Below are 25,227 nucleotides of genomic sequence, written 5' to 3' on the forward strand. Positions count from 1 at the left end.
CAGCGCAGTCTAGTATTTAGTATAGCTTCCTTGTGTTTCCTAGACCCAGGGTGGGTCCTCTGGATCTCCAGTTCCGGCCTTGTCCTGCAAGCCTTGCCAGCTCAACTCCAGCGGAACGGTGGCTAAGTCCAGGTGAAGCTGTTCCTGTTCTGCCGGTTCCAGTTGCCTGCTTCCAATCCAGAGTTCCAGTCCTGTTCTTCTGTGTGTCCAGTTCCAGGGTGGTCTTGCCTGCCTCTGCCACTCCTCGGCAGGGGTCCAAGGGCTCACGATTTCCGGTTCTGCCTCAAGGACCTGACAGAATGCAAAGGCCCTCGAGAACCCGACATTGAACAAATACTTAATGGGACAGGATCAACATATATTTAACCAAAGGAATTCTTCCCTCACCAATTTACTAATTTTTTTGAAGGTATAATAAACATTTCAAAAATTTACATACTGCACAATCTGCCATTCTTAGTGATTTACAACAACGACGTACATGTGGATAAAGGTAAGCCAGTATAAGTTATATACCTAGATTTTTAGACAGCTTTTGACAACGCAGCCCATGAAGAAATTAAGAAGCCATGGGATAGGAGGCAATGTTCTGTTGTGGACTGAACTGGTTAAAAGAGAGGTTAAATGGACATTTCTCTCAGTGAAGGAGGGTGAACAGTGGAGTGCCACAGAGATCTGTGCTAGGACCAGTGCTGAGCGAGGTGATCCAATTTGTAGGACATGGAATTCAAAGTTGTTAAATCGCACTTGAACTGTTGAGAAATTGCAGGACCACCTTAAGAGACTGAAGACTGGGCATTCAAATGGCAGATAAAATGTAATGTAGACAAGTGCAAGTGAAGTACATTGGGAAGAAAAACCTACACTTCAGCTAAATGATGCTAAATTCCACAATAGGAATCACCACCCAAGGAAAAAGATCTAGGTGTCATTGTGGACAATATGTTGAAATCTTCTGCTCAGGGTGTGGCAACATCCAGTAAAGCAAACAGAAAGCATTATTCCAGTAGGAATTATTAGAAATGGAATAGAGAGGAAAAAAAAAAAAAAAGATATAATGCTTCAGTTATCACACCCTAGTAGGACCGTACCCTGAGCACTGTATGCAATTCGGATTGTCACATCTCAAAAAAGAAATAGTGGAATTTAGAAAAGGTACAAAGGGTGACCAAAACAACTGAGACGGAACAACTCATGTGAAGAAAAGGCTAAAAAGGTTAGGGATCTTCTGCTGGAGAACAGACGGCTGAGGGGAAATTTAATAGGGATCTACAAAATCCTGAATAGTTGGAACAGGTAAACATGAACTGTTTTCTCTTTCAAAAAGAGTACAAAGACTAGGGGACATGCCATAAAGTTACATAGCAATAGTTTTTTAAAACATGTTTTTCACTCAACACATGGTTAAGCTGTGGAACTTATTGCAAGATGTGGTAAAAGTGGTTAGTGTAGCTGGGTCTAAAACAAATTTGGACAATTTCTGGATTCAAAGTCTATAAACCCTTAAGTAGACATGTGGAAAGCCACTGCTTACTCCAGGGGTAGGCAGCATGAAATCTTTCTAGTTTGGTATTCTGCAAGATACTTGTGACCCGGCTTGGCCACTGATGGAAGGAGGATACTGGGCTAGATGGGCCTTTGGTCTGACCCAGTATGGCTACTCTTATGTTTTTATGTTATTATCCCATTTAGAGTTGTTAAAGAAATATTTTTCTGAAATGTTACATTTTTTCCAATGTTGATTCTATTGCTGTTTCCACACTGCATTATTTACCTGTGACAAGCGTCATAGGAATGTGATGTTCCTACCTGATACCTTGGATGTTTCTTCTTTTTCAGAATCTTCCACAGACATCATTTCTAATAGGGCTTCTTTACTCCTCACATTTCTCAATGAACATGATCAGGCTTTTAACCAGTGTTGCCAGGTGGAAAATTTTTTTCCCACCCAATTCGGCATAAAAACCGCCCAAAACCCGCCCAAACTCAAACCCCGCCCCCGCGTCATCACCCCCGCCGTCATCAACCCCGCCCCCGCCGTCACGGCCCCGCCTCCCCCGTCATCGGCCCCGCCTCCCCGTCATCGGCCCCGCCTCCCCCGTCACTAACCCCGCCCAAAACATCACTAACCCCGCCCAAAACATCACTAACCCCGCCCCCCGCAGCCGAAAAAGCCGCCCAAAAAAACCGCCCTGAAGCCCAAAAAGCAGCCCAAAAAAACGTAACCCGCCGCGGGCAAAAATTTCCTGCGGCGGGTTGCGGAAAACCGCCCAATTGGGCGGGAAAACCGCCCATCTGGCAACCCTGCTTTTAACACATTATTTCCTGTTTCTTCTAGAATTACTCAAAGAAAAGCCTATCTGCAGTTGAGACCACGTCGTCGTCGTTTTTTTTTTTTAATTTTTAACCAGGATCTTTATTGAATGACTTCAGCACAGGTACAATGTAACACATACATATCTAAACATTATGCATTAGACAAAGTCATCTCTTGGAGGGGCCCCGCAGTGCAGAACCCCTTCTCAGTACTTAACCGTTCCCAGTTGTATTTTAATTTTTTATAACAGAATTATTAATGCAAGAACCGAAATAACTTCCCATTAACCCCCCCCCCCCCACCCCTTTCCTCCCAGGGACACCATTAGTCAATCACCCCGCCTCATGTCACCTAGTACCACCTTTTGAAATACCCAAAGGAGCCCATATCTGTTTCCACTTAGCTATAGTGTTCCGTTCTCTAGCCAGTAACCTCTCCCTCTCAGCAATATATTCCAGAAGACTCCTCCACTTACCCACTGAGGGACATCCAGGTTGCTTCCAAGAACGAGGAATCACCACCCGACCAGCACTAAAGCAGTGCTTAGCTAAGATCCGACTCCCACCCATCACCCCTGGGACAGGCCTATTAAACAAGAACATGGCCGGATCCCATGGAATAGGGGAACCCACCCACACTTGTATTCGCCCCTGAATCGCCCTCCCACGCGTTCTTTTTTTAAATATCCCTACAAATATCTGGACCAGATTATCTTTCCATGCCTTCTTTACAGCTGGACAATTTCCTTAAGGATAAGAATATTTAAGGTGTTATTTGTTTGGAGATAACACAGGGGTCGTTTTACTAAGGTGAGCTAACAGACTTAGTGCACGCTACAAATTAGGGTAAGTTCAGTACCATTAAGCCTATAGGAATACAATGGGGTGCATGGATTTAGGGGGCCCTTTTACTAAGCCATGGTAAAAAGTGGCCTGCAGCAGTATAGGTGCGTGTAATATGTACGTGAGGGGCAGTTTTTACATGTTTGCAAAAATGTTTTTTTTAAAAATATGTGACTGGAAAAGGGCATGCGATAAAACAAAGTTCATATGTATAAGTTTTGGTATGAGATCTCCTTTTCTTCTTCTTTATATGCTTCGAGTTTTTCCTTGCTCGCTCCTCATTAGCTGGAGTATGTTTTCTTTATCTTTTTTCCTTTTTGAAGCTAGTTTTTTGGATGTTTGCATTTTTGGGGATTTGTTTTCTATATTGCCTCAGGATTACTATATGTAAATATACTAAATATATTGAACGTCTGAAAAAAAATATCTCTGCAACAAGATTTCAGCTTAAAGTAGTCTAGAAACAGGAAATTAAAAAAACCAACCAAAAAAAAAAAACCAAACCCGATTATTTTTAGCAAATTTTCCATAGTTTCCAATTTACAGTTCTTAATTCCTGATGTCCTAGTAGCCTGAATAACCTGTACCTGGGGCTCCATGACTAAGCTTAGCATCTACAGAAATAACATTGTCAAGATCTTACAGTTTCAAAACAGTTTCCTTGGTAAAATTCAACAATTGAGACCAAATATCCAGAAAAGATACATTCTAATAGTGCTGGGCAGACTTATACTGTCTGTGCCAGAGCCGGTGGTGGGAAGCGGGACTGGTGGTTGGGAGGCGGGGATAGTGCTGGGCAGACTTATACGGTCTGTGCCCTGAAGAGCACAGGTACAAATCAAAGTAGGGTATACACAAAAAGTAGCACATATGAGTTACCTTGTTGGGCAGACTGGATGGACCGTGCAGGTCTTTTTCTGCCGTCATCTACTATGTTACTAACAAAGAACTCTACCTACCCCCTAGAGCTAAATGGCTGGGGGGAGGGAGGGAGGGAGGAAAACTACCTTAGTCTTTAGCAGAAGTAGGAGGGATCACATTAATCCAGAAGGCAACCGAGTCACAAATCAAAGAATCTACAATTTGGGAATCGTGTTGTAAAAGGCAGAGATAGGGCAGGTCCACCGGGGCTTAAAGAAGCACCAGAATCTGAAGATGAAAATAGATTTTTACTCAACGTATCCTCTGGCTTCAAGCAACTGTAACACATCAATCCATAGGGTCTCCCATGCACAGCAGATGCAGTACTAAACTCTTGTTCTTCTTGTGTCCCATATTCCTCTCACACCTTGATCGTACCTCTTCTAGCAATACCTCCAGGCAATCTTCCATCGGTGATCACACCCTTCTGGTCGCACCCATGCGGCCACACTTCGCAAAGAGTGCTTGATTTTAAAGTTCCTGGCAAGATCCAACCCGTCTATTGCCCAAGGTTGACCCAGGAATGCTCCTCCAGTAAGCAGTGGCTACTCCACCTTCACAGGCTCCAACAGCAAGACCTCTCCCTCTGAGCTCAGTTTAAAGATCATTCATAGGGCATGTGGTCAGAGCACTATGTTGGTATAAAGACACAGACCAGTCCTAACCGTTGGTTTCATTTATACAACTCTTACCATGAATAAGCTGATGATCCTCTCAGCTCTGAAGCCTGGTCTCATCAATTTTCACCTATTATAATGACAATATTGCTCTAAAATCCTGCCTCACTAGACACCATCTGCAAAGCAGGTATGTGGTTCTCTTTATGCTTCCTACATATTATTTGCAGCAAGACTCAAAGGACAGTGCCTTCAGTCAACTGGTGCTGGCCTCTTTCTATCAACTATGCAGGCTGCTCAAAAGGCTAAAGGGTCCTTTTACTAAGGTGCGCTGAAAAATGGCTTGTGGTAGTGTAGGCGTGCGCCGATACATTTTTCAGCGCGCCTGTAAAAAAAAAAAGGTCTTTTTAAAATTTTTACCGAAAATGGACATGTGGCAAAATCAAAATTGCCACACGTCCATTTTAGGTCTGAGACTCGCGCGGTAACCGGGTGGTAATGACCTACGTGTGTCAAATGCCACTTGGTGCGTGTCCGATACGTGAATCTGAAAATACAAATTATTTTTCGGACGAGAATATTGGACGCGTGCCAAAAATGAAATTACCACAAGAGCCACACGGTAGCCAGGCGGTAACTCCATTTTGGTGCGTGTAGACGCTTACACGGCTTAGTAAAAGGGCCCCTTAGATTGTGAGCCCTTTAGGGACAGAGAAAGTACCTACTCATAATATGTGACTATTCTCCGCCTTGAACTTGATGGTTAAGCGGATTACAAATGCCAGAATTAAACGCATTTCTTGCTAGTTGAAACCGACTGCCAAGGGTAAAAAAAGGCAAAACTATTTGCCTTGTTGCTTTCTGAAAAATATTTTAAACTACATGCTGGAATTTTTATTCAGTTTTAAAATGCCAGCCTTCAGAATTGTCCATATTAATCATTTTCTGTCAAACTGATTAAGCCCCTTCTTAACTAGGCTGCTGTAGCTGCTGGTGGTGCGCTAATGCCGACACAGCCCATTCACTCTGAATGGGCTGTGTGGGCGCTGCTGCGCGGCTTAGTAAACAGAGGGTAAACAAACTGCAAAGATGGCAATATTATGGAAAACAATTTAGGTACATAGTCATCAATCAAGACAAAAAATTAATCTTCAAAGCATAAGTAAACCTTATTTTCATACCTCTAGATAAGGATTCCTTAAATCTGCCTTCCAACCAAACTCTTTTATAAGACCAATTCCAACGATTCTTCCTACCTCCTGGAAAAAGAATATTGTAAGTCACAAAATGTTATAACAATTTGAATATTAAGACCAATTATATTATAGTTTGAAGTGTCTCACCTAAGAAATATTTCATTTATATAGTAACATAGTAGATGACGGCAGAAAAAGACCTGCACGTCCATCCAGTCTGCCCAACAAGATAACTCATATGTGCTACTTTTTGTGTTTACCCTACTTTGATTTGTACCTGTGCTCTTCAGGGCACAGACCGTATAAGTCTGCCCAGCACTATCCCCGCCTCCCAACCACCAGCCCCTCCTCCCAACCACCGGCTCTGGCACAGACCGTATAAGTCTGCCCAGCACTATCCTCACATCCCAACCACCAGCCCTGGCACAGACCGTACAAATCTGTCCAGCACTATCCCCGCCTCCCAACTACCAGTCCCGCTTCCCACCACCGGTTCTGGCACAGACTGTATAAGTCTGCCCAGCACTATCCCTGCCTCCCACCACCGGTTCTGGCACAGACCGTATATGTCTGCCCAGCACTATCCCCGCCTCCCAACCACCAGCCCCGACTCCCAACCACCGGCTCTGGCACAGACCGTATAAGTCTGCCCAGCACTATCCCTGCCTCCCACCACCGGCTCTGGCTCAGACCGTATAAGTTTGCCCAGCACTATCCCCGCCTCCCACCACCGGCTCTGGCACAGACCGTATAAGTCTGCCCAGCACTATCCCCGCCTCCCACCACCGGCTCTGGCACAGACCGTATAAGTCTGCCCAGCACTATCCCTGCCTCCCACCACCGGCTCTGGCACAGACCGTATAAGTCTGCCCAGCATTGTCCCTGCCTCCCAACCACCAGTCCCCGCTTCCCACCACCGGTTCTGGCACAGACCGTATAAGTCTGCCCAGCACTATCCTCGCCTCCCAACCACCAGTCCCGCCTCCCAACCACCGGCTCTGGCACAGACCGTATAAGTCTGCCCAGCACTATCCCTGCCTCCCACCACCGGTTCCGGCACAGACCGTATAAGTCTGCCCAGCACTATCCCCGCCTCCCACCACCGGTTCTGGCACAGACCGTATAAGTCTGCCCAGCACTATCCCCGCCTCCCAACCACCAGCCCCGCCTCCCGATCTTGACTAAGCTCCTGAGGATCCATTCCTTCGGCACAGGATTCCTTTATGCTTATCCCACGCATGTTTGAATTCCGTTACCGTTTTCATTTCCACCACCTCATTTAAATAAGCTCTAAAGAATGCATGTGAGCACAAAGTTGTGATGTTTGGTCATTTATTTATAAACTTGCCTATTCTATAAGGTGACCAAAGCAGAGAACAGTCTAAGCTCTAGAGTACAATATAACAACATTAAAATAGGACATTAATTTTAAAAGCATTCTGCTGGATAGGACAGTTCATGTTTTGTTTTATTTTTTTTAAATAAAACTGCTCAGCCTCCATATTCATACTTCTACCTGCAGTAAGCAGAAGCATTCCTCGAACAGGAAGGGTTTGGATTTACATGAATGCTTTAGAAATTTGAGCATATGCATGTAAATTAATCCTGAAAATCTGTGCAGTAATTTTGAAAATTGCGCTAAGAAAGAGGAAGTATGCGCATACCTTTGCTTCTGAAAAAGCCCAGGTGTTCTCCGTAGACAGCAGGATAAGTCAAGCACACACATGGCTGATATCACATGGTACAGTAACTTCTATAAAAAAATCTAGAGCTAATAGAGTATCACCCTGTTTGTCAACAACTCATCACCTATGTCGATCTCTATTTTAGAAACATCTTATGTGGTGTGTTAGAATAGTTAGGAGGAAAAGCCTCAAAAGCAGATAGGCACTCCTTTGTTGAATTCAACCTAAGGGAGCTCTAGCCAATCATCACTGGCTGAAAAATCTCCTATATTTTAATTCAATGACCCCCCAACTCACTCAGTTTTATTTAATGAATATTATGAGGATCACTTATCTCTTCAGCTATTCACTCTTCTTATCCCCGTCCAGGGCCTAACTATTCTAACACACCACATAAGATGTTTTTAAAAGAGAGATCGACATAGGTGATATCACATGGTGCCAGGCCGGAACAACTCTTCTAGAACTCAGAACTAGTATAAAATTCTGAACAAATGCAGCAGTCTTCTCAGTCCTTCTGTTGGTTCCAGGAATAATACAGTTCTCTGGGAGATGGGAATGATTGTGTACCAGATTATACCTGCGGCCTACAGGTAACTCCAGTTACAGGTTATGACACTATGGTGCTCATTTTCAAGAGAGAAAAATGTTGCAAAAGTGGCACATGGACATTTTTCACAGGAAAACATCCAAGTTGCGATCTTCGAAACTCATAATTGAGATGGTTTTCTCTGCTATTCATCTAAATTGCAAGGAGGCATGTTGGGGGAGTGTTTGGGGCAGGCCCAGATGAATGCTTTGCAGTGGACTGTAGAGAAAGAGACCCATGTCCATATCCCACTCTTACTAGTACACTTGTAGTACAAATTGCAAAACTTCCAAAACCCACAAAATACCAACTGTACCTATAGATAGGGAGACACCTGCAGACCTGAGGGCTTTTTTAATGGTGTATGGTTCAGTACAGTAGGTTTCCAAGTGCTCCTGGAGGGCTCACAATACAAAATAAGGGTGTTAAGGTAGGATTTGTACCCGAGTCCCTTTATGTGAAATCCACTGCACTGACCACAAGGGCTGCCCCCCTGTGCTCGGCTGGGACGTCCATGTGGCCAGCTTACTAGGAATGGTGCCACACAGCCATCCCCCTATGGCTTGGTTTTGTGCATTTGTCTCTAGATATTTTTTTTCTTTGAAAATGGTAATTAAATGTCTGAAAAATAGCGATTTTCAAAACAAAAATAGACAATTTCCAGTTTGAAAACTGCTATGTTCAGGATAAGAATTTAGAAAATGTTCAGCACATCAAAAAATGCCCCTCCATGGCTTTAAGGTTTAGTTGATATACCGCCAATATGTGTCAATGCTGTTTAAAATAAATTGACAAAAGCATAAATTATGCAATAAAATAGACAATACAAAAGGAAGAAGCTAGTTTTGGTATCCACTGCTTCAAAACCAGTCCGCCTGCATGCCGGCACAGAAAGAGCCAGCAAATCAAAGAATATGATTTGAAAGCCTAACAAGTCATGTTTTCAAAGTGGCATCAAAGCAAACAAAGAGTTCTCAAATCTTAAATCAAGAGGTACCATATTCCACAAGGTTGGAGTCATGATACAGAAATCAAAATAATGGACAATCTCTTATCTAGTGAGGAACAAGAAAGTTGTTTTGGGAGGACTGAAGAGCACATGAAAGGTAAAAAAAAAATAAAAAGTAGGTAAACTTGGTATATCCCAGGTGAAACCAGTGGTGTAGCCACAGCCCCCTCCCCTCCCCCCAATTTGGGTTCAGGCCATCGAAGTCTGCCTGTTTGGCTGGCGGGGGGTCCTCAAGCCCCACCAACAGAAGCTTTAATACAGCGATATTTGCAGCCACACTGCCTGCCCTGCTTACCCCTCCCTCATGCGCACGCTTGGTTTTAATGAAACTGAGCATGAACACCGTGGTGGGAAAGCAGGGCAGGCAGCGCAGTGCCAAGTATCACCACAAGAAGACTTCTGCTGGCGGGGCTTGGGGACCCCCGCCAGCCCAGATATGTGGGTTACAACAGGGGTGGAGAGCAGAGGGGAGGTAGGGCAAAATGTGTCCCCCCACCACTTTGGGCTCAGGCCCCGCTCCTCCATCTATGCCTCTGGTTGAAACACACCATGGGTCAGGACTAGAATTCTAAATTGTATCCGATAAATAATTGGGAGTCAATGTTTTGCTACCAGAGCTGTAATGCAATCATATTTCTTAGCTACATGAAGTAGTTTAAGTGCAGCATTCCTCTATTAGCTGTAGTTAGTTTATAAGAGAAAAACCTGCTCTCTTAAGAGTGCAGCATTGCAATATCAACTTTCTTAGCCTCACCAACTGATCAAGCCAAGGCTTGTGGGTTATGCCCATCTACCAGTAGGTGGAGATAAAGAACTCAGAATTAAGTTGTGTCATAATAGCCAGTGTGCAGCTCTCCCAATTCAGTATTCCTCTATCTCCAGCAGGTGGAAAACATGGCCCTGTGCAGTTCCTGGACTGATTCTGTGATGCCTGCTCCTGGTTCAGTTTTCCTGTTATGAGTTGAGCTAGGGCTCTTGTCTTGGGTTTCTTGTAATAGGATTAGACTGTAATGGTGGTATTCTAATTTCCCTTTGTAATTGCTCCTAGATGTTACTGAAGACCCTAGGTAACAGTTGTTTTAATATTCAATTTATTTCTATGAAATCTCTTTGCATGACAGTTTAGTGCAGTCTCACAACTAGTTACGCCTGAATTATTGAACTGCATAAATTTGAAGCTGATTTCTCTGCTCTAAAAATTATATACCAATGAAATTATCTGTGATGCATAATTTTCAAGATGTTCTAGGAATGGGGTGAATATTTTTGATTCTAACACTATGATTCACAAGATACATCTTCAAACTGGAATAAGACTGTGCTTCCAGTACCTCCGCCAAACGACGGAGAACTCAAAACGCCCCACGGTAGATACAACAGTACAACAAAAAAAGTGGGACAACGACCAAGGAAACCAAAGTCATCTTCCTGTCTTTGGTTTCCTTGGTCGCTTTCCCACTTTTTTTGGTAGTAAGCCAGACATACAAAATACAGCAATTCTCAATACTGAAACAAATATTTTCTTTCTAAACACCTACCTGCGCAGTGAAACGTTTTGCAACTGTCCCACTGCATCGGCACGAGACTCTGAAACTGATGCAATGCTGTTTTATGTCTGCAATTGGCTTCTCTTTCTGATTCTGAGCTGGCACTCCTGGAAACGTCTGTTTATTATTCTTCCCATCATCTTCTCGACCCACTAACAGAGGACTCACAATCTGATTTTCAAGATGGTAATCTTCAGCTTCTACATATGTTGTGTCTTCCTTCCGTTTTTTAGGCGCGAGACTCGTCTGAGCATGTTCTGCGTTTCTCTTTAAGAAAAGTGGATTTTCTTCTTTAAATCCTTTCCCCTGAAGATTCTGCCAAACACTAAGAGCATCCAGCCAACAACAGGGGTCTCCAATGACATACTGTTTAATTTTGTACAGTCCCCTTCCTAGAAAAATAATATCAAATTAGTACATCCTAGAATCTGAGACAGGTACTTTAAATTTCACATTAGAAAAACAACTATTGCAAACGATACAAAATGAGCATCAGTCATGCTTCACTATTGCACTAGAGCTACAGAGAAGTACAACCACAATCCTGTGGCACCTTAAAAACCACATTTTTCTTCACAGGCGTTGCCGGCAGAAGCAGGGATTCTAATACGCTGCCTACTGCTGGCACTGGAGCTTTCCCTCTGCCATGTTCTGCCGAGGTAGAAAAATGAAGTTGCATCAGAGGAGGGTGGGATGCTGCAGAGGGAAAATTCTGGGGCCGGCAGCAGGCAGAGAGAGGAAGAGATGCTGGCCCCAAGGATTGGGGGGGGGGGGGGGGGCAATACTGGACAAAAGGAGGTAGAGAAGGAAGACAGAGGGAGAAATGTCAGAACCAGGGGTAGAGGAGGAGAGAAGGAAGAGTCCAGACAACAAAGATAGAAAAAAGTGTTTTATTCTGAATTTATTACGTCGACCATGTTAGATTTGGGATACAGGCATCGCAGATGTCTATGTATTGTGTTCAGTACAAAAGGAAACCAATAAACATCCAATCTAGGTGCAGGAAATAAGACAGTTCACAATGGAATTCATTTTCAAAAGAGAAAAATGTGCAAAAAGTGGCATAAATCTGCATTTGGACGCTTTTCTCACAACAATGTCCAAATAATTTTTAGACGTTTTTCTATGAAGTCCATCAGAAGTGTGTTCAAATCATAAGAGGGTGTGTTAAGGGCAGGATCTGGGTGTTTCTAACACTTGGGACGTTTTTCAGCCATAATGGAACAAAACAAAACCACCCAGGACAAACTAATATGTTTTGAGCTAGACCTGTTTTTATAACGAATAAGGCCAAAAAGGTGCCCCAAATGACCAGGTGACCACTGGAGGGAATCAGGGATGACTTCTCCTTACTCCCCCAGTGATGACTCCTAACCCCCTCCCACTCCCCAAAAATGTGATTAAAAACATTACTTGCCAGCTTCTATGCCAGCCTCAGATGTTACACTCAGGTCCATTAGAGCAGCATGCAGGTCCCTGGAGTAATCTAGTGGTGATGCAGTGCACAGCAGACAGGTGGACCCAGGCTCCTACCTCCCCCTACCTGTTACACTTATGGAGAAAACTGTGAGCCCTCCAAAACTCACCAGAAACCCACTGTATACCATACCGTAAGGGCTATGGTAGTGGTGTACAGTTGGGGGTAGTAGGTTTTGGAGGGCTTAGCAGACAAGATAAGGGAGGATTGTGAAATATTACAAGAGGACCTTACGAGACGGAGACTGGGTGTCTAAATGGCAGATGTTTAATGTGAGCAAGTGCAAGTGATGCATGTGGGAAAGAGGAACTCGAATTATAGCTACGTCATGCAAGGTTCCACACTAGGAGTCACAGACCAAGAAAGGGATCTAGGTGTCATCGTTGATGATACATTGAAACCTTCTGCTCAGTGTGCTGCTGCGGCTAAGAAAGCAAATAGAATGTTAGGTATTATTAGGAAAGGAATGGAAAACAAAAATGAGGATGTTATAATGCTTTTGTATCGCTCCAGGGTGCGACCGCACCTCGAATATTGTGTTCAATTCTGCTCGCCACATCTCAAAAAAGGTATACTGGAATTAGAAAAGGTACAGAGAAGGGCGACGAAAATGATAAAGGGGATGGGACAACTTCCCTATGAGGAAAGGCTAAGGTAGTTAGGGCTCTTCAGATTGGAGAAAAGGCGGTTGAGGGAAGATATGATAGAGGTCTATAAAATGAAGAGTGGCGTTGAACGGGTAGATGTGAAGCATCTGTTTACACGTTCCAAAAATACTAGGACTAGGGGGCATGCGATGAAGCTACAATGTAGTAAATTTAGAACGAATCGGAGAAAATGTTTTTTCACTCAACGTTTAAATTCTGGAATTCGTTGCCAGAGAATGTGGTAAAGGCCGTTAGCTTAGCGGAGTTATAAAGGGTTTGGACGGCTTCCTAAAGGAAAAGTCCATAGACCATTATTAAATGGGGAAAATCCACTATTTCTGGGATAAGCAGTATAAAATGTTTTGTACTTTTTTGGGATCTTGCCAGGTATTTGTGACCTGGATTGGCCACTGTTGGAAACAGGATGCTGGGCTTGATGGACCTTTGGTCTTTCCCACTATGGCAATACTTATGTACATGTAAGTTGGCGACATGCTCATGCCCCTCCCGTGTTCGCCCCCTTGCAATTACACACTAAGGGGCCCTTTTACAAAGCAGTGGTAAGCCCAATACAAGTTTACCGCAGGCAGTAATTGCACCTCCAGTGCACGGCATTTCTGGCGCTAGTGGAAATATTTAAAAAATATTTCCGCAGGCACTAACTCAGCGGTAATCGAGCACAGCCGCATGTACCTGGTTACTGCCAGGTTACCGTGGGAGCCCTTACCGCCACCTTAATGGGTGGCGGTGATGCCCCTTCCTGCATGTCCACGTGGTAAATGAAATCTTACCGCATGGCCATTTCTTTTTTGCGGCCTTTTACCCGCTGGGATAAAAAGGGCCTCATAGCACAGCAAAAACGGCCCCCGCCGCTAGTGCAGGGCCCCTTTTTACCAAAGATTGGTAAAAGGACCCCTATAACACTTGTGCACTACATGGTATTCAATATACGAGCACATACATGTGTACAAGTGCAAATTATATCAGCTCTTACACACATATGGCGTGCTTAACTGTATATATAGCCAGCTGCAGAATTGTGCTTCATGAAAGAGGAATTCCCTAACTACTATTTCACTTTTTTAATGTTTCTGTACTAGAGCCAATTCTCCCAAAAAATGCACCGGTTTATTCGCTAGAACTACTGGCCCATTTTTGAACGTGATTTTTCTCTTTCAGTTTCTTCCCACATACCAAGATTCATCCTATTAAATTTTCAGAGAATTATTTTGCCTCTAGAAGACAGATTCTCTATCAGTGTGTCCATTTTATATAAACATTTTTATCACTTCGAGGACAAAATCAAAAAGAGCTTGTAATGTAGTTGTCACAATATACAGAAATGTTATTTACAGTGCTTTAGAAGATAATATTTACAAATTATATTTTAACAAAACCTGTTTGCTACATTATGCTTCTGCTAGCAAATGTTTTACCGTCAGATAGGACTGCAAAATTTGAATAAAATTAGCCATGGAAAAAATAATCCCCATCATGAGTTTAGGCCATTTCTGCTTTAGTCATGTTGGTGAAATATACTTTACCATATCAGTACCTTTATTCTCTGGAAGAGAAAGTGGAGGCAGTTTCTTCAGCAGTAAAAATAATCGTTCCGCAGACTTCAGAGTCTGCAGTTTGCGTAAATCTGAATTAGTTGTAAAGAAAACTTTTCCAGAGACATGTTCTACCTGACAAAAGAAGAAAAACACTATTAATGGCAGATCATCCTGGAGGTGTATAAGTGCAAGTAATTTCCATCGAGCATCACTGGAAATTCTGAAACCTAAATTCTTTCAGGAATAATTTTGAGAAATGTTAACTGTATGCCGACTCAAAGAACTGGACACATTTCCAGAATATAAAAAAGTTAGTAAGCTGGAGAAGCGCATGCTTCTAGCATAACACAAGTAAGGCACATGTTGCATAGAAGGCAATAGTCAAAGACCTTTCCATAAGTAAAACGCTGCTTAACCTGAGTAAACAAGCTTTGTTTATTACTGCCCACCCTATGTACAGATAAAAGATTGCACACTCTTATATATAAGTATTTTAAAAAGTGTTTCCAAAGTAGGTTTTGGTTGGGGGAAGAAAACTACACACATAATTTTGGATAGCCAACACTAAGCATGTAGTGTTGCCTTGGAAAAATTCCTGCAAAGAAGCAGACAAATGTTGTAGGAATACATTTTCATGGTGCAGCCAAGGAAAGAAATATGTACATATATTTGATTACTGCAGCAACTTTCGTAAATCTCTGAAGACGTCACTCTTCAACAAGGCCTACAAAGAAAACTCCTAACTTAACTATGCCACCTCGGTAATACCACCCCAGGTCCGAAAGTCATCTTTCTATACCTATCTGCTCAAATCTTCCTTCCTATTCCTAATCTTTTGCCTCACCAATTGTATCTGTTATCCTGGAATGGCAATGCCATAACAGGGCTCTGTAAGCCACACTGAGCCTGCAAATAGGTGGGGAAAATGTGGGATACAAATGCAATAAATAAAATAAAAACCATGGGTAAAAAATAGGAGGTTTACACAAATGTGGGTTGTCTATCTAATTGTGGTTTACGTTCACGATTCCTACCTATACCTGCCAATTCACCAACAATCCTGTTTTTTCTAAATTGTAGAAGGAATTTAGAGAGTCCTGCCTTCACCTTGTTATTAATTGGGATTCTGCCAGGTACTTGTGACCTGGATTGACCACTGTTGGAAGCAGGATCCTGGGGCTAGACGGACCATTTGTCTGATCTAGTATGCCTATTCTTATGTTCTCAATGAGAAACTCTCCTACTAAATTTTAACCACATCCATCTACAAACAGGAGCCCTCAATATAGAATGTGAAGAGGGGAACTGAGACATCCAGGTTGGAATGTGGAAAAGTCCCACTATTTATTGTTACATTTGTATCCCACATTTTCCCACCTATTTGTAGGCTCAATGTGGCTTACATAGTGCTAGAGAGCTGTTTATAAAGACTCTGCCAAACACAGCATCTCTTGTAAAACGCAAGGATGTGCAGGAATGCATGTCAATGTATCACCACCATCAAGCAGCAGTAGCAATTTTAAAAAGCTGCCTGTGAGGGAAAAGCAGCATGCAGCTTTACTCTAAATGTGTGGAAGCAGCTTTTTCAATTCACTGCACCAGATATCCATGCATCTCCTCTTCTCACCAGAATCAAAAGTTCTCTCCACCTGAAAACATACCCACTCCCAACCCCTCTCCCCCCCGATAGCTTCCATGACGAATTACCGCAACCGACACCACACCTAGAATCTTTAATATTAACCTATATCCCCTTTGAAAATGTGTAACACATCGGTATCTTAGGCTTGTTCAACCTCCAGCACCTCTCCATTATAGTCTGCCCCCTCATGGATCTCCTACTGCAGTCCCTGAAAGTCTACTGGAAGCGGAAGCAAGCCCTAGCCTTTCCCGCTCTTGCAAGTCCCAGTTCAAAATGGTGCCTACAATCCAGAATCGTAGCCAGAACTCTATTTGGGAGGGGCATGAGCCCAAAGTGTGTGTGTGGGGGGAGGGAGGAATTTTGCCTGACCTCCCTGCTGCTCTTGATGTCCGCCATAACCCTACATACCTAGGTAGGCGGGGGTCCCCAAGCCCCACCATCAGAAGCTTTCCTGCAGTGATATTCTGGCACACACGCTCATTTTTAGCGAAACACAGCATGAATGAAGGTCCTGCGCTCAATTTCACTAAAAACAAACATGCACACGGGGGAGGGGGAATGCAGGGCAGGCAGTGTGGTGGCAAATATCACCGCAGGAAAGCTTCTGCTGATGGGGCTTGGGGACCCCCGCCAGCCAAACCAGCAGACCTTTGGGGGGGGGGGGGGGCAGGCCCCCTGTGCCTATGCCACTGCTGCAATCCCTAGAAGCAGGGGTTCCAAATCCAGTCCTCAGGATACAACCAGCTAGTCATGGATATTCATTGTGGGTATCCTGAAAACATGAGATAAATTTGCTTACAATGAAGGTAGAATATGCAAATCTCTCTCATGCATATTCATTCTGGATACCCTGAAAACCTGACTGGCTGGGTATGTCCAGAGGACTGGGTTGAGAACCTCTGCCTAGCAGTAATCCTGTGGCACTACTGCCAGGGGTCAGGCTGCCAAAAATGTTCTTTCGGCAGCTTCATACCTGAATATATGTAAACCGCTTTGAATGTAGTTGCAAAAACCTCAGAAAGGCGGTATATCAAGTCCCATTTCCCTCCCCTTCCTCCCTAAGCGGTAGTACTGGAAGGTAACCCTAGAGACCAGGAGAACCATTTTAAATCCAGGACTCACAAGAACAGAAGTAACTGGGAATGTGCTCCTGCTCCCACAAGGCAACCAGGGATCCTGGGAAGAACCAGAAGAGGATCAGAGGAGGAGGTGCTTTGTTGACCTTAAGAACTTTCTTGGATGATAAGTTATTTCTTAAACCACTCATTTCTTACATATCCAAGAAATGTTTCTTTAAATTAAGTATATGTTCTATTAAGTCATTGTTTCCCATGAAGTCACTGTTTATCTTGTCTGTTAATGCTTTACTCTTCATCTCTGGAGAAAACAGGTCCACAAAGCAAAATCTTCTTGTGGTACCTTCTTTCAGACATTCACCTAGACACAATTTACCTAATTTCTTACAATTGCCTGATATGAAGTTTCCATTCAAGAACAGCCATAAGACATACCTCTTCGTAGATGCTTTTAGTACAGGCTAAATTGTCACCCCTTCACATCAACATTGACTCAATTTAGTAGAGTTGGAGAACAGGACGGCCAGGCCCTGATGGACTCGAGACACACAGCAACTATTCTTTACTTTCTTGCTTTAATTGGATTATTGTTTTTTAATATAAACTGTGATAGTACTCCAAATGGGGGAGTATCAAATTCTAAAACTAATCTGTGGGTAATCAGGAAGGGTTGACCTTGGGACAGGTGTAAATGCCACCATCTAAAATATTTAATATTAACCTACATTCCCTTTGAAAATGTGGAACACACATTATCTTAGGCCTGCCCAAACCATGCCTCCTTGAAATCTGAGCATGTGTGATCACCACATGTAAACAGTGGCTTTCTAAAATTGCTATTTGCATGTGTAGGTGATTTACATGTTTAGAAGATGCTATTTGCACATGGGCATGTTTCTAAAATAAGAGTCAAAAGCCTATTATTCTTAAGATATGTGGTCTCAAAAGCTCAAGCATATGAAAACTTGCAAAGAACCTGGTAGTTTATAACACCTGTCCAAGGAAATACTCTTAATAACTCTGCCAAAACCTATAACGGACCCTTATGCAAATGAACTGCATCAAAAGACTGAAAAGCAGTATCCATAAGTATCTGGTTTAAAGAGTATGAGGGTTTCACAACTGGTGATAAGGAGAGATGAGGTCTAATCAGCTGCTATCTTGTGTTGGTTGGCAAAGGCAAAACTAGATAATTTCACTGCTGAATAGACAGCTCATATGCCTTGCGCCCTGACATATCACTTAAAACCAATAACATATGGTTATTATAATATTATATTATAATATTATTATTTTATAATAACGGCTTCCTAAAGGAAAAGTCCATAGACCATTATTAAATGGACTTGGGGAAAATCCACTATTCCTAGGATAAGCAGTATAAAATGTTTTGTACTTTTTTGGGATCTTGCCAGATATTTGTGACCTGGATTGGCCACTTTTGGAAACAGGACGCTGGGCTTGATGGACCTTTGGTCTTTCCCAGTATGGCAATACTTTACATGTACTTATATGTAGTGACAGAACAACGGTCCTGATGCACAGAATCAAAAGGTAGCTAACAGACTCCTACAAATTACTGAAAGGATCCTCACCTTCTCTGCAGCAAGCTTGTTTTTCACTTCCTGAGCAACAAAATGCTCCATGCCTTTTCCAGAAGTGCAAAAATAGCGAGCAGGGGCAGCTGGAACCATCTTTGCCTCAGAAATGTTGGTTTTAGCAGTGCCAGGAATTTATATCTTAAAAAAAAAAATATATATATATATATATATATCTATCCTGTTTTAAAATTGAAAAGTACTCTGCAAAATAAAATAATCTTGCAAAAATTAAAACAATTAAACATACATTCAAGATAACAGATATTACAACAAAACAGGCAAAAGGTACACAAAGCCCTCAGGGATGTAAAATATTAGAACATTTGTATAAAAATGGACATTTGGAAACCTATGCATAATAATGTCCATAGTATGCAATGGGATATAGTTATATCAGGCTATAATATTCTTGGGGGCATTTTGTGCAACTGCATAATGCAGAATTTTGTGCAGGCAGCAACAATAGCTCTAGCAGCTCAGCTTTCCTGCAGCGATCCAGAGGAGGAGGTGCACAGCTGCACATTGGACTAAATCGTCCTCCTCTGATATCTTGGCCCTATTTCTTTGAACTGCATAACTAAACAGAAGCCTACACAGTAAATTTGAGAGAGAGATCATACTCCACATGCCCTGGCTTAGGAATGAAGTTCATTGCTATCATATATGCACAAAACTAACCCACTTGGAGAAACTGCCCTGATTCAAAGAACAGTCAGGCCCAGCAGGATGCAGCCTGATATGCCGCTGTGCACCATTTCCTCTTGCTGGATTTCAAAAGGAATGTGGTGTGTGTTATGGAAAGGAGGTGGCTGAAAAAGAAGGGGGAGGAAGGAGACCGTAAGGACAGACAGAACTGGGGTCTTGTAGGAGTTAGGGAGAAAGAGCATCTGGGGACCGGGGGAGGAGAAGGAGGAGGTTGTAGAAGCAGTGAATGCCAAGAAGTACAGAGAACTGTGGAAAGTAGAGAGCTGATACTGCAGGAGTGAGCAACGTGCGTCCCACAAGACCATGGGAAGTATACACACAAAACGTCATTGACTAGAGTTTGGGGGGATTTTAACTACTATATTTCACAAACATTTTCAGAATAGCCAGTCCAGCAGTTTGTTTCTATCATACTTAAGGTATTTATTAGGGTTGCAGATGTATTGTGATAACATTGTGATTAACGTGCTAAAATTTTAAGTTGCCAAAATTTTAAATCACAATTAACTCGTTTACCTGGTCTCTGAGCGTTCCAAACTTCAATTTGCGTTTCCAGCTGGCTTTGAGAATTCCTTCCAAGCCGCCCGCATTCTGGTGGTCAAATAGACTCTCATGTATTTCAAGCCTCATTCTGGTGTTCCAATAGCATCTCTAAATGTGTTCTAAGACTCACTGTGGCGTGCCAGCTACTTCTTTCTGTAGCGGATTTCAGAATGGTTTGTTATGATCAAAGACGTTTGATTGAGAACAGGAGCCGGCATGACGTCAAAACATTGAAGCCACTTAGGTTAGTGTCTGTTTCCCCCTCCCCGCGCAGTCGTCGTTCTGCGTACACTGAAAGAAAACAAACCTACGAACTGCATCCACGTTGTCGTTCTTAGCATTTTTATTTAATCTCATTTATATTTTCAAACATTCCAGCTTGTGCAGCATACGGATCTACACAGAGGAAGTATAATAACGGAATAACTTAATTCATAAGTAGAGTAATAATTTGTTATAAATCGTAATCAGTGTGTCATTTGGAGGGGTTGGTTATTATGACATTTATATCCCACATTAAACATGAATTGGGTTGAAAACTGGGAGCATTTAAAAAATGTTTCTTGTGCCTAGATCAAAAGAGAAAGATGGCTTGTGGGAACCTGCTCCTTTTGTTTTGTGGAATGTAGTGGTATATTATAAAAATGCACTTAATATTGTTTATTACTACTATTTAAAAGAGAACTATTCAATAATGAGGGCATACCTTCATGCAGAAGTCCAGAGTCAGTCTAAAGAGTTCTGTTATATATATATTTATAACTTCTTCAAGTCACTTTTCAACACCATTTTCTCAATTATTACTCCATGTGAACACAATTATAATGCTAATTAATAAGTTTTGGATGTTACTGAATTCTATTATTCTGTCTCACTGTATTTCCAGTTTTGGCACAGTTGTCATCACAAAGACAAAGTATAAGAAAACTAATGGACTGCATTTAATTATGTTTACTCAAGTGAGAGAGATCCGCATGAAATAAAATATTTATTTTTTTATTTTGACTTATGAAAACCACTTGTGCCTGAAACATACTCAAAACAGAATAATCCATTTCTACTAAAGAGATGAAGTGAAGATGTGATTCCATGTGCCCCAATGAAAGGAGAGTTTAATTTTATTTCCAATCTTTATAACACCAGGCTTCCCAAGGTAGATTGCAAAAACAGTTAAGAGGAACCCATCAGCCTTATAGCGCTATAGAAATGATAAGTAGTAAACAGGATATCCTCACTGAAATTTGGCCATGTATTACTGTATTGTATAGAACAGTGAAGAAAAATGAGCACAAAATACAGCATTTATTAGTGCTGTTTCCACCAGCTACAATAATTTTTGAAGCTGTTTTAGTGATATTCAGTTTTGATTTCATTATATATATACATATGAGAACCTTTCAAATAAATTAAAAAGCTGTCAAGTGAAAAGAATTTTAAAAAGCTGTCAAAAAAACAGCTAGGGGGGCTGACACCCGGGGCGGATCGCCGATGCGCCCCGCCCCCTGGGTGCAGTCCCCCCCCGAACAGCGCGATGCCTCCCCCAGTGAAAGAACCCCCCCGGGTGCACGCCGCCGAGTGGGGGGGTGCCGCGCGCCTGCCGACTCTTCGTTTTCATGCTCCCTCTGCCCCAGAACAGGAAGTAACCTGTTCCTGGGCAAAGGGAGCATGAAAACGAAGAGCCGACAGGCGCGCGGCACCCCCCAGCGGCGTGCACCTGGGGCGGACTGCCCCCACTGCCCCCCCTTGGTACGCCACTGCAAATATCTTTTGTCTTACCTACAATGTAAACCGCACTGAACCCTAGCAGTATAGAAGAATTGAATTGTTCTCCATGTTGTAAGACACTGCCTATCCACCTGAAACAACTTTTGACTTTTTACAGATGGACCATTCATAGGTAGTCCCTTATTTCTAATAATCTTTTACTATTGTTTTCAATAACGTTTGCTATTGTTTTGGGTGAACCAGTGTGGTGGCAATATCCGCCTACTGCCAGCAATCTTCGCCTACTGGCTTCAACCCATATAATGGGATAGATAGCCTCATGCTACGTTTTGTTCTCAATCTAAACTCCTTGGTGATTATCTCTCTCCTTTGACAGCATGGTGACTATTTTTGTTGCTAGCTGCTCTGCTTTCAACCTATTTCTCCAGTATCTGTTCTCTTGTCTCCTTCCCCACATTCTCTGTGTTGTCTTGTTCTCCCTTTCTCTGCATCCATTCTCCATGCCTTCTGGCTCACAAGTATCTTCTCCCACCTTTTCTTCAGCATTTAGTCACTGTAACAAAAATCCTCCCCCTTCCCCCCATTGAGCTAGTAGTAAAGTCTCACATGTTAATTGGTTGGTAATGGTCTATGCGCGTGCCATGCCAATTACTGCCTGGTTAGTGCCGCACGCTGGAAAATTTCTGGCACGCAAAAAATGAAATTACCACCCAGGCCACACGGTAGCCGGGTGGTAGTTCAAAACTGACACACTTAAGATGCACGTAGGCGCCTACGCGGCTTAGTAAAAGAGCCTCGTAGCTGGTTGAGCGGTAGATGCTAACTGTGTATATTCAGTGGGAGATTGCTGGTTATCTTCCGCTGAATACTCACAGCCACAAAAATACTAAGGGCCCTGTTTACTAAGCCGCGTTATAGGCTTTTTAGCATCTTTAACGCACGTTAACCATGTACGCATGTTAACCGTGTACACGCCTACAATATCCCTATAAGCGCCTACATGGTTAGTGTGCGCGCTAATTGTAGGAGCGTTAAAAATGCACCTTAGTAAACAGGGCCCTAAGTGGTCAGCGGCCGTTTCTGACCGATTAAATAGTGCTGAATATCAGGGGGCATATCTCATGATAAATTGGAGATATGTTAAGCCAGAACACAGTACTGTATTAGTTTTGGTCAAGAATTACTTTATGGGAATTTATTAAGAAAAATCAGTTTTTATGAACTTTTCTCCTATTTACATTCTCAACAGTTAACTGTGTTTTGACTTTTCGGTGCAGCATAACTACTACTACTACTACTACTATTTAGCATTTCTATAGCGCTACAAGGCGTACGCAGCGCTGCACAAACATACCTGCTCAAGGAGCTTACAATCTAATAGACAAAAAAAAAATAAAGTAAGCATGTTACAAGAAATGATTTATTTTGGGGAAAATAGCTCTAGAGCAACTCGCCACTGTTTATAATTTAAGAGCAGGTGCTGTATTTATAAGTTTTAGGATATTAATTTCTCCACCAATCACCAAAGGTGATAATTGCAAAAAATTAAATAAATTAAGTATATATATAAAAGATACCATATACTCAGAACACAAAGAGACCGTATTTTTAGCTTCAATAAGGTTGATTTAATATACAATTGCACACGAGAGGTAGGTTTTTAAAAAGGATCTTAGAACAGAGAATTTGTGCATAAAATAGAACAAAGTAGCAGGTCTAGATCAAAAGTTATGTTACTTATAAGTCCTTGTTACACAGTATGAACAGCATTAGGTAAGCACATGTTTGCAGGACAGGAACAGGGCTTCTGCAGTAAGTGGATCATCTGAGTTGCTTGCAGCTGAAGAGAATCTGACTCTTGGGAAACAGCTTGTCCTTTTATACCTTGCAAGCTGCAGGAGGATATGCCATGTGGATCTTTGTCCTGGTTTCCACATGACCCTTGGGCATTTGCAAAGCATTGTGGTATCTTGGTTTCATGTCTGCACACGACCCCGGAGTCTTGGTCTCATGTCTTATGACATCACGAGACTTACAGTCTGGATTTTGCTGGCAAATGGTCTTTTGATGTCCTGCTCAGTCTCTGGGGCAGATACACATTACAAGTCCTTCCTTTCTGCACATGTCTGAAAGCTGATGGGAGGGGCAGGTATACCTTTGACAAGCAAATGTCCTGATTATGCTTTTCCTGAGTTCTTTGTTTTCAATGGGGTATTCAGGTGCCCACCTTAGTCCATCTTTTGTTAGGTGGGAGGGCAGAGGAAGCTCTTTTGTTTAAGGAATGAGAAAAGGCAAGGTGAGGTCCCTGCCACTGCAGCAGTACCTTTGTCTTGTAAATATTCTCCAAAGGGAGAGGGAGAGGGCTTTTGGAATGAAAGCCAGTTCTGCTGCATTGTATTTTTAAGAGCTGCACAAATATATTGGTGTATATATATGTATGTGATCCAACACAACATCATGCTACACATTTAATTCTGATGATTGGCTTATACCATAACAAGCAAATCAAATCAATTAATGTGAACGGGAAGGAAGAGAGGAGGGTAGGTGGAGGCGAGTGGTTACAAGTGGTTACGAGTCAAAAGCAATGTTAAAGAGGTGGGCTTTCAGTCTGGATTTAAAGGTGGCCAAGGATGGGGCAAGACGTAGGGGCTCAGGAAGTTTAATCCAGGCATAGGGTGCAGTGAGACAGAAGGCGCGAAGTCTGGAGTTGGCAGTAGTGGAGAAGGGAACAGATAAGAAGGATTTATCCATGGAGCGGAGTGCACGGGAAGGGGTGTAGGGAAGGACGAGTGTGGAGAGATACTGGGGAGCAGCAGAGTGAGTACATTTATAGGTTAGTAGAAGAAGTTTGAACAGGATGCGAAAACGGATAGGGAGCCAGTGAAGGGTCTTGAGGAGAGGGGTAGTATGAGTAAAGCAACCCTGGCGGAAGACGAGACGGGCAGCAGAGTTTTGAACCGACTGGAGAGGGGAGAGGTGACTAAGTGGGAGGCCAGCAAGAAGCAGATTGCAGTAGTCTAAACGAGAGGTGACAAGGGTGTGGATGAGGGTTTTGGTAGAGTGCTCGGAAAGAAAGGGGCAGATTTTACGGATGTTGTAAAGAAAGAAACGACAGGTTCTGGCAATCTGCTGGATATGAGCAGAGAAGGAGAGAGAAGAGTCAAAGATGACCCCAAGGTTTCGAGCTGAGGAGACAGGGAGAATGAGAGAGCCATCAACAGAAATAGAAAATGGGGGGAGCGGGGAGGTGGGTTTGGGGGGGAAAATGAGAAGCTCGGTTTTGGTCATATTTAATTTCAGGTGGCGTTGAGATATCCAGACAGCAATGTCAGACAAGCACGCTGAAACTTTGGTTTGGATGCAAGGTGAGATATCAGGGGTAGAAAGGTAGATTTGGGAGTCATCAGCATAGAGATGGTAGGAAAAGCCATGGGATGAGATTAATGAACCAAGGGAAGAAGTGTAGATAGAAAAGAGGAGGGGACCAAGAACAGAACCCTGAGGTACGCCGACAGGCAGAGGGATAGAA

The 25,227-nt window shown here is 42.8% G+C and overlaps 1 protein-coding gene across 1 annotated transcript in view; it reads right to left on the reverse strand.

Moving 5' to 3' along the window:
• The window catches only part of THUMPD2 (THUMP domain containing 2), an 84,273-nt gene extending 64,266 nt beyond the window's left edge, over positions 1 to 20,007 (reverse strand). The window contains exons 1-5 of the mRNA XM_030195908.1: positions 19,944 to 20,007; positions 18,717 to 18,860; positions 14,403 to 14,535; positions 10,715 to 11,115; positions 5,879 to 5,956 (exon numbers count right to left, since the gene is read on the reverse strand). Coding sequence (XP_030051768.1) covers positions 5,879 to 5,956; positions 10,715 to 11,115; positions 14,403 to 14,535; positions 18,717 to 18,815 — 711 coding nt within the window. The 5' untranslated portion in view covers positions 18,816 to 18,860; positions 19,944 to 20,007. The remainder of the gene's footprint in view (positions 1 to 5,878; positions 5,957 to 10,714; positions 11,116 to 14,402; positions 14,536 to 18,716; positions 18,861 to 19,943) is intronic.
• Between the last annotated feature and the right edge of the window lie 5,220 nt (positions 20,008 to 25,227).

The sequence above is a fragment of the Microcaecilia unicolor genome, chromosome 3, assembly GCF_901765095.1.
Source record: "Microcaecilia unicolor chromosome 3, aMicUni1.1, whole genome shotgun sequence".
NCBI lineage: Eukaryota > Metazoa > Chordata > Amphibia > Gymnophiona > Siphonopidae > Microcaecilia > Microcaecilia unicolor.